The sequence below is a fragment of the Carassius carassius genome, chromosome 29 (assembly GCF_963082965.1).
Source record: "Carassius carassius chromosome 29, fCarCar2.1, whole genome shotgun sequence".
In the NCBI taxonomy this organism is placed as follows: domain Eukaryota; kingdom Metazoa; phylum Chordata; class Actinopteri; order Cypriniformes; family Cyprinidae; genus Carassius; species Carassius carassius.
In genome coordinates, this window is record NC_081783.1 from 12388900 (window position 1) to 12399308 (window position 10409).

At 36.0% G+C, this 10409-nt stretch overlaps 1 protein-coding gene across 1 annotated transcript; it reads left to right on the forward strand.

Moving 5' to 3' along the window:
• The first annotated feature begins 367 nt into the window (after nt 1–367).
• Nucleotides 368–10160, forward strand: LOC132109645 (cystine/glutamate transporter-like). The gene is made up of 12 exons (XM_059515901.1): nt 368–835; nt 3418–3544; nt 4075–4190; nt 4323–4448; nt 4972–5071; nt 5149–5193; nt 5316–5439; nt 6277–6380; nt 7131–7227; nt 7543–7692; nt 8461–8638; nt 8926–10160. The coding sequence occupies exons 1-12, from the start codon at nt 550–552 to the stop codon at nt 8979–8981; spliced, it is 1509 nt and encodes a 502-aa protein (XP_059371884.1). The 5' UTR covers nt 368–549; the 3' UTR covers nt 8982–10160.
• The last annotated feature ends 249 nt before the right edge of the window (nt 10161–10409 follow it).

Here is a 10409-nt window from a genome sequence, read left to right on the forward strand (position 1 = left end):
ATAACAGTCTGTTCACAATCCTAGAAACATGAGTTTGTTATCAGTCTACAGTCTGCTTACTTGCTAATCAGAACACGTCTATAACAAGTGCAGTGAAATGGGCCTTTGAAAGAATGAGAGAAAACAGCGAGTGTTTAAAGTGAGTGCCTGATGCCTTTGTGTGATCTGCATGTTTCATGAGGAAAGGTGAGAATCGGAGAATATTGCTGAATCACCATGCCTCAGGGCTACGCTGCTGCCACTAAACACCATAACTACAACAGGAAATGCCTCCCTTTCTCACACATTGACCTGTAAATTACAGGACGAGATGAAAAGAGGAAGAAAAATGGTAAAGGAGAGAAAAGGGGAGTGTTTGAGACACTAAAAAGGCCAGAGAGAGAGGAAAGAGGAGGGAGAAGCCAAGTCACATTGTATTTGTTTAGACTTGTCACAGCGTATCAGAATTTTGTTGTAAGAACACCTTCCACTCAGGCCTCTCATGTGCCACTGGTAAAGGAAAGAACACTACGCTTTGAGTCAATGTGTGTGTGTTTGTGAGCGAGCAAGATGCCCAGAAGGACTGTGTCAGTTCCCCATCCCAATGGGGATCCAACTCCAAGTAATTTGGGAGAGAAAGACCCTCTCTATTCAAATGGAGACCCCCACGCAGGAGCCCCCGAGGAAAAGGTGGAACTGCGGAAGAAAGTGACCCTGCTTCGAGGAATCTCTATTATCATTGGGACAATAATTGGAGCAGGGATATTTATCTCTCCAAAGGGAATTCTGAAGAACTCGGGCAGCGTGGGAATGTCACTGGTGGTGTGGATTGCCTGTGGGATTCTCTCTCTTTTCGGTAAGTGTCACACACAACACACACCTTAACATATGTAAACATGAGAGTGTTAACATGTGCATATGCTCTCACACACAGACTCCCATTCATCTTTTATTCACACGCATTATACAGTTTTGACAAATGACCTAAATATTTCTCCCACTTGTTTGGAACAGTTGATTTCATGGCTCCTGATAGAATCAACAGTTGCATTTTATTTTGAGGAATTGTGCAGACGCTGACTAGCCATTTGTTTGATGTTGTGACTAACCTAACAGCTCTGCTGACGTCATTCACAGTCTTTCATTATTTAGGACACACCACTTTGGTAACTGAAATAAGTTAGTGTTCTTAACAATAGAACTACCGGAATTCTATTACTACTAGAATGGCCATAGCGGCCATTCTGTCCATTCATACTAGACTCATATATCATTTTTCATTACGCATATTTACATTCGAAGGTTCTTACAATTAAACTTTGAATGTTCGTTGCCGTATTTTATGACATCATCGCCCTAAAAAATATGATATTTTTAGTAATATTTAATTGTTAAGGAGCTCCCGAATGTGCGTGTCTCGCTTTGTGTTCGACAAGCGGGAGAGCAAAAGTTTTTCACCGCAGTGAAAATGTTGTAGCCTATTTGAAAGTCTAAATGCCAACAAATATGAACGAATGCAGAATATTTCTGTACATGACATATTGTGAATTTTGGAAATGATTACATACATCTTTTATTACTTAGTTTTATTTCACTATTATTGCATTATTTTTTTTAGCGCCATTTGATTCATATCAAGCGCCATTTGATTCAAGTCATTATTCACTAAAAATCTTAAAGAAAACTTTTTGTAATGGTCTACATTCAGCTTGGACATTCTGCTAAACTTCTCCTTTTGTATTCTACAAAAGAAAGTAAGCCATACAGGTTTTATGTGTACTCTAACACCTGTTGACTGCACATCTGTTGATTTGGCTCTCCACCTTTTTCCTAACTGAAAAATGTATTGTGCCAACTCATGGTCCTGTTACATCAAACTGAAAAGTGTTCTATCAGTGATTGAATATACACAATATTTGGTTATATTTTACAACAATATTCAATTTGTAAAAAAAGTATTCCCAAACTATTTTTTTTTGTAGTTGAACCCGTTTGACTTTGATTATCAATGAGTTGTACTATCATGTATTAACAATCAACAATTAACTTTCACAGCATTTACTAATCTTGGTTCATTCTTATTTCTATATATGTAGTGCATGTATACTGTACTACAAACATTTCAAGTTGCATATTAGTTAACATGTAAATACTGATAAACTGTAAATTTAGCAATAACAAGAGTAACATTTATTAACATTACCCTGGATTAATAAATTCAGCAATTTTTTTTTTATTAACTCATGATACCTAATCCATGAATACATGGAAATGAATTGATGGCATTAGAAATTGTTACCATAATCTTTAATGTTACCAAAATATTTAATGGGACATGACAAAACCTACACTTGGTTGTTACACCTAATTTGCTGTAAATCGTTTCCACTCAACATTAGGAGATAAACATTTCGGGTACATGGACGCGAGTGAGAAATACTGGGTTCAGGAAGCCCAGTATATCAAACAGCTGCAATAAACAAAATGATGGGAAATGGCCCGAATGGCTTCAGATAACATAAGTAAATAATATCACTATAAAATCCAAAGACTAAATCTGCTTACTTGGTCATTGATGCATTACACATACAGTATACAATCAAGCTCCACAATGAAAAGAAGAAGATATGTCCCTAATTCATTACATTAGCAAGAAATTCAGGTTTTACAGGACTCTAGCAAGAATTCTAGCAAGGTTCTCTAAGCAAGAATTCCAGGCTACGCATGAAAAACCTGAACAGAGGGCTTCTCTAATGTGTTGCCATGCACAATATAGGTCAATATTGTCTTACGCCATTCTTTGACGGCGAGGAGAGCATGGTCTGACACCATGGAGGTTGATAGCTTCGTGTGTGTCGAAGAAGAATTAGTTTGTGTATAAGAAGACCATTGTTTGACAGTGTGTTTATTCATGTGTATGTCAGGAGTCATTTCACACTTGTCAGCTTTCTTTTGTGTGCCACAGCCCACAGGCTTTAAGGAAAAGCCGAGCTGCCGTTTTAAAAACCTGCCCATTCATCCACAGTTTCTCTCAGAGACAGAATTTCTCAAATCTGCATTCTTAATTCTCCCGTTGTGCCTTGTATTTTAAAGCTCTCTTTATATTTACATTATGAAGCTCACAAGTTAAGGGCTGTGAGTAAAGCAGGCTTGGTTTTGAACAGAGTATACATTAAATTGTTAAAATGCATAGAACTAAAAAAGAGCTTGTGTAACTGCCCTTTCAAAGAACAAACAGATGGTCCTAATGAACTGACTCAACCATGCGCCTTTAGGGTTGCTTTGCAGGTGTTGTGTAAATCTTGACACCTTCCTGAATAGTTATGGCTCACCCACTCCACGACTGGCCTTTGTCCAGCAACTGTCACCTCATTTTGCCAAAGTATAAAAGTTTTGCCTTCATTTCCCCCAACTATTGCTTCATTTTGTCCCTTTCAGGTGCTCTATCATATGCTGAGCTGGGTACCTGTATTAAAAAATCTGGTGGCCATTACACGTACATTCTGGAGGCGTTTGGTCCGCAAGTGGCTTTTGTGCGTTTGTGGGTCGACATGATTGCCATAAGGTCAGTAAATCCTCATTCATCCCCTGTCTTCATTGTCAGGTCTCTGGAGAACTGCCAAAATAAACAAATGCAATCCCTTCAACGCCCCAAATAAACACAAGCAAAGTCTCCCAGATGAAGGTGATCTCTCAATATTACTGCTGGACTCCAGTAATCATAGAATAAAAACCAGAGATGAAGTCTCTTTTGACAATGAACAAGCCATCGTGGAGGCTCTCACGCAAAGGCTCAAGTGCTGGATGCAGCAGGTTCATATGTAATCACAACAACATCAAGATTAAAGTCTATAGCTGTAGTTTAAGAGCAAACTAGCATTACATGAAAGAGAGTACAACGCATGTTCATGGCAAAGCTTTGCCTCAGACTTTTGTAAGGTATATGTGGAACTCATTCAGTGATTTTAACAGAAAGATGCAAGATAAGATGTTCTATTGCAATCACAATTCATTACAAACATCATCAGAACCCCCATGTTTTTGAGTGATTACAAGACAATTACAGTGCTCAGCATTCATTTTCTCATCTTGAAGACCTGCAGGTTTGGCTGTGATCGCTCTGGCATTTGGTCGCTATATTTTAGAGCCCATCTTCATGCCATGTGGAGTTCCAGAAATTGCCATTAAATTGGCCACAACAATCGGAATCAGTAAGCTAGAGTTAATTATAATTTAAATTGTTGTATACAAATATAGTGTTGCTTGATTACAGTGTGTTTGTATGGCCTGGTTTATGTGTGCAATATTAATGATAAATGATTGTGTATTCCACTTCACTGCAGCTATGGTAATGTATCTAAACAGCATGAGTGTAAGCTGGACTGCCAGAATCCAGATCTTCCTCACATTCAGCAAGCTGCTCGCTATGGCCATCATCATCGTTCCAGGATTATACCAACTCTTCAAAGGTATTTACAGTAGTTTGCATTATGCTTATATTATGCCAAAAGCTATGGTTTCTTAAAAAAAAGCTAAAGGCAGTAGTAAAACTAAAAAAGGTATTCATCTAAAAATGAATTAGACTAATATATTTCAAAAGTATGCATACCCCCATTTAAAAGTTTGAGGTCTGTAAGATGTTTTTATTTAAATGTATAATTTTACAATTTGTATTACTTTTTTTTTAAAGACATTAAAAAAAAAGTTCTTCAAATAAATGATGTTCTTTGGAACTTTATAAATAAAAAAAAACTATTTTTTTTATCAATATCAAAGTTATAGTTTAATGTAGTAATATATATATATTATATATATATATATATATATTACATTTTATTTCATTTCCATTCATATAATGTTGGAATAACCATTTCTTTTGATTATTATGAATAATTAAAGGTCCACTAACTAGAAATAAGTTTGCCTTAGACAAAAAAATTAATTAGGGAGAATATCAGGTTGCTAATCATTTGCCACTGGTTTTATCTGCAGGGGAGACCAAAAACTTTGAAAATGCATTTGAAGTCAACTCCATAGATTTGACAGGACTTCCTCTCGCCTTCTACTCTGGGATGTACGCCTATGCCGGCTGGTGAGCCCACCTTCTGATTCCACACAAATCCAATAATGCCTATAAAGTCTTTGAATACATTTTTTGGTCTCGTACAGGTTTTACTTGAATTTCGTGACTGAGGAGGTGGAGAATCCTGAGAGGTTAGTGATTAGATATACCAAATGTGATTTCTATAGAAGTGGTTTGATTGTTTAATTCAACTGTTTCTAGCATGGAAAACCAAACCACAGTGATGACTTAGGTGTTAATTTCCATTCCCCAGGACGGTGCCTCTTGCCATCTGCATCTCCATGGTGATAGTAATGATCTGTTACACATTGACAAATGTGGCATATTACACTGTGATGTCAGCAGAAGAGCTGTTAGCCTCCAATGCCGTAGCAGTGGTGGGTAACTCCCTGTCTGCTTCTGTCACACATCTTATTCATGTACAGTTCAAAAACAGGTGACTTCCTGTATCATCCTGTATTATTATTTTAAAAAAATTCTTATTTTTTTTTTAAATTTTGTGGACAATTCAAAGCACATCAGCGTGTTGAAACTTTGCATGCATGTTCATGGCCCTAAATGAGAAAAAGTCACAAAACGTCAAGAAAAAAACAAACAAAAACATTTAATTAACTTAACATAAGTCAACTGATATTTCCGACAACTCAAACTCAAATCAGGTCAAACTGACCCTGGACAATACAGTACATGAGGGTTAACAACAGCAGTGACAAAAAAAAAAAAAAAAACACTACCAACCAACCCCGCAGTAATCGGATCTTTTAGAAAAGAGATACCAGCTTTATAAATGTGTTCAAGCAATTTGCAGTAGTGACTGTAACAGTCAACACCTTCTTCTTCAGCCAAGTAAATGTGATTACATAAAGCCAGTGGCTCTAAATGCCTGTCTGTTTCTCTGCTGGAGAAATCATATATCTCTCACAAATAACTGACAGCACCAGAATCCATGCGCAGAGATCTCCTGCTAGGCTCTGAAGCGCTCTAAAAGCTTTCACATCTTGTTAGACGTCTGTAATGCATTCATTTGTAGCCTGCGTGACTCTATACAAGCTTGCTCTTTATGGAAAATTTAAAGCCTTTTTACTGCACTGATTATTCATAAACACCAACAAGACTAAAAATTGAAGATCAATGTTGTTTTCCTATTTTGTTTCACAAAATGAGCTCCTCTTTCTCACTCCCTTCCTTCTCTTTTCATTCATCTTTCCCAACAGACATTTGCAGAGAAGCTGATGGGAAACTTCTCATTTGCAGTTCCGGTTTTTGTGGCTCTGTCTTGTTTTGGGTCCATGAATGGATGCCTATTTGCTATTTCAAGGTGTGCGTCCCAGTTTTGAGTCTCTGATTACATTACCTGATTTTTAATTTAAAATAGAGTGATGAAAGTTTTAGGGAAATCAGGAAACAATCTTAATGGTTTTTGGAGAGTATCTGTTTAGTGTAAAAGTACCAACTCGATCTCAGGAGAAGACCTCCAAACTACAAGAGTGTGCTGACAATTACCCTTAGAATATGAAAAAAAAAAATAATAAAATAAATAAATAAATTTATATTTTGGGCATATTTAAAATATTTAGTCTCTAGTAAGTAATATATTTAAGATTGATTTATTTCTTACTAAGTGTAGTATAACATAGTTACTGACATATTGCTTAAGACACACTGATATAAAAATAATAATTAAACTTTAGTGGGAGCACTACTTATGTGCATAATGCACACCTAAATGTGTTTTAATGTCACTATTAATGACGATTACATTGTGATCTTTAAATAATATAGTTCTTTAAATGCAAGATATTTAAAGTTCAAAATTAGTTGTTCCAATTTAGCAGACTTTAAGTATACCAGTTTAGTACAGTAAAATAACAATTGCATGGTATTTTCTTTAAGTACATAAAATGTTAATGTATTTTTTTATACTTTGCATGAATGTAATGCATTTCAAATACATATTGTTCACTAGTTGTTTCAAAGAATATCCTTAAAAGTTTCGGAATATCAACTTTCTGTAGATCTTGGATTGTATTTACAGTGGATGTTTTAACATTGTGTCTCTCTTCCACAGAATGTTCTACGTGGCCTCTCGAGAAGGTCAGCTTCCTGAAGTTCTCTCTATGATTCACATACGCCGACACACGCCATTACCTGCTGTGATTGTCCTGGTGAGTCATAGATGCACACATGTACCACTCAATGGTCACCTGTGTTTATACTCCTGAACAGCTGAACAAAACCATTTGCAACGTCCTTTCTTTCCACATTCTGAACATTTCAAGTATCAATGTTCAGTGATGATAAAAGCATAAAAAATTACTCATAATAGCAGTCCAGGCTTATACACATTTAAAAGCATCAAAATAAATGTTCACTCTGTCAGAAGATCTTAAAAAAGGAACAGAAACACGTTAACTTTACAGGACCACTTTTTGTCAGCATGTATTTCTCATGTCCACATGCCTACTTTATCTTTCTTTCAGTATCCGATCACCCTACTGATCCTCTTCTTAGGAGATATCTACAGTTTGCTGAACTTCATGAGCTTCCTGCGCTGGTTGTTCATTGGTGTGGCTGTGGTCGGCCTCATCTACCTGCGCTACACGCGCCCTGATATGCCACGACCGTTTAAGGTGACCCGCTTTTCTCTACTGGCAGCCTATTATCTCATATCTCATACATCTCTAATGTAATATAACGGTTAAATACCTAGCTGTTTGGAAAACAGAGCAGATTTAATTCTAAGGAGCAGAGGTGAGCCAAGCTATTGAGATCTCAATTGTCCTCTGTCACTTTGTTATTGTGTCCACTTAATCTTAGGTTGCTCCAGAGGGCCTTTCTCTGGGATTGGTCAACTGGTGGTTATTTTGGATAAAAAGGGGCCCAATAGACTGTGAAGTCAACATGAACAAACTGAGCTGATATTTTTGATGCACTGAGTACCCGTTTTTCCATGTCTCAATCTTATCCAAGCATTTAATTAGTCATAATTAAAAAGTCTTGCTGATCAAACTATAAGAGGCTGGGTGTAAACACTGAAATTAATTTACTATACGGCTATGGATCTCTTTTAGATATGAAATTGAAGATTTTACAGATATCCATGACAGTGTACCAAACATGTTGTTTAAAGGAAATGAAAATTTTCACCTATGACATTCCAGCTCTTCTTCTGCAAAACACTAACTGTACAGGTCACAATAAAAAGGGCATTGAAGCTTCAAATTGGCACACAAGCACGATAAAGGAAATCAATACATTCCATAAGTCTTTTGGAGTCATATGATTTATGAGGAACAGACCTACATGTAGTCTAAACTGGAAAAAACATGTGGTTTACTGCACTTTCTAAAGTGCAAAGAAAAATTCCCTCTTTATCTTTGTGTTTTTCTCTTTCTCAGGTCCCTATTTTCATCCCTGCTGTGTTCTCCTTCACCTGTTTCTTCATGGTCTTCCTTTCTCTATATTCGGATCCAATTAATACAGGGATTGGCTTCGCCATCTCTCTCACAGGCATCCCTGCGTACTTCATATTCATCCACTTCGAAAGAAAACCCAAATGGTTCCAGAAATTGTCAGGTCAGAGGTTACATAAATGCAAATAGGAAACTTATGAATATGCACAGAAGTTTTTGTCTAGTTACACATTAATAATTCATATAATGATGCCCGACATGCCAAGCAGTTTTTAATTATATGACTAAAGTGTTAAACTCTTGAAAGAATTTTCTCTGGAAATAATAAAAACAATACTTATTATGCACGAATTATGAAATGTACTGTATGGAAATATATTCTAGATCATATCATATACATGATAATTAGTCAGGTTGGCTATTAATGTTTGTTTCCCATATGTTTCTCAGACTCTGTGAACAGATCACTACAGATCATCCTAGAAGTGGTTCCTGCCGAACACTGACCATTATCCTTTTTCTTTGCACATGTATGTGTGTAGGCTATATAGTATCTCTTAATACATGTAGTATCTAGTACAGTAGTTCTCAACTGGTGGGTCACAGCCAAAAAAAGTGGTTGCAAGTGTGTTCTAAATGTGATGTAGAGAGAGAGAGAGAGGGAGAGAACAATCCTAAATGAAAATAATAAAATGCAACTGAAGCAAAACCAGTTGAGACCTACTGCTGTCATATATCCAAAATGAAATACAATATCTCTGATGGCCTTGCCTCAGTCCCCCTGAGAAAGAGAAGTGACACTGTCATTTCAACACATGATTCATTTTCTAATACTGTGAATCACCTAACATGACTGACATAAAGTCCATGCATTTTACCGGTGATTTAGAACATTGGCCAACTTCCTCTTCAACTTATTCAATTTGCACTGCAATATCTTTATACACGTCAATGTCACAGACGTCATAACAAGTGATTCCACTGAGGTGTGACTCAAGAATGGGCTCAGCCAGGGATTTGGACATAATCTTTTTCACTCTTCTCAATGGCTGAGATATTTGAAATTCTGTAACCCAGACATGACTGTACATGTACAAACTGAATCATGGCTTTGAAAGTATGGCTATTTTGTAGGTTCCTGTCTGACCATTAGCATATCAAATACACTACAGTGATATTTGTGTATACGATACACTGGATATTCTGATATTTTTATTGGCTGTAATGCTGTTTTATTGTACCATGCAGGAGAACTCTGAACTCTGATTTATGTTGATTATCACTCCATAATTGCTTTTAAAACCATTAACAACTTACTTGCCCAGTCAACTTGAAAATTAATCTTATTTATGATCAGTTTACTCCCAAGTGAATTGCCAGTAATGATTTTTCACATTAACATTGTGTGTGTTTAAATACTGAATCACCCAAAAACTGTATATCCTGATAGGACACCAGCCTACTTGATAATGACTGGGTTTAATTAAATCAGTATTATGTTATAATAGTATGACTGTTTTAGAAAGAAGTGTTTAAAACACTTTTAAATTCACTGGAGCATTTTTGTACAGCATATTTCGTAAAACTATATTGACTACTGCAGTAGAAACAACTTTTGTAACTCTAAGCTACAAGCAAACTTTGTATGACCATTTCTACCAAATTAAATATTCTATTTTCCTGTATCTCTAATAATGTTGCAGAAAATGTTTCTATGTTTTATTACAGGAAACCAGAAAAATCAGTTCACAAATGACAGAATTGCTCAAAACAGATGATTGTTTACAGGCATTATATAAAATATATACATATTTGAATGTTCTCAGAATATCAGTGTTAATTTTGACACATTTTTTTTTAACATGCATATTTCATTACATACTACCATATGAACATTCAATCAATAAACAGACAAACCTGAAATATCATTGTTA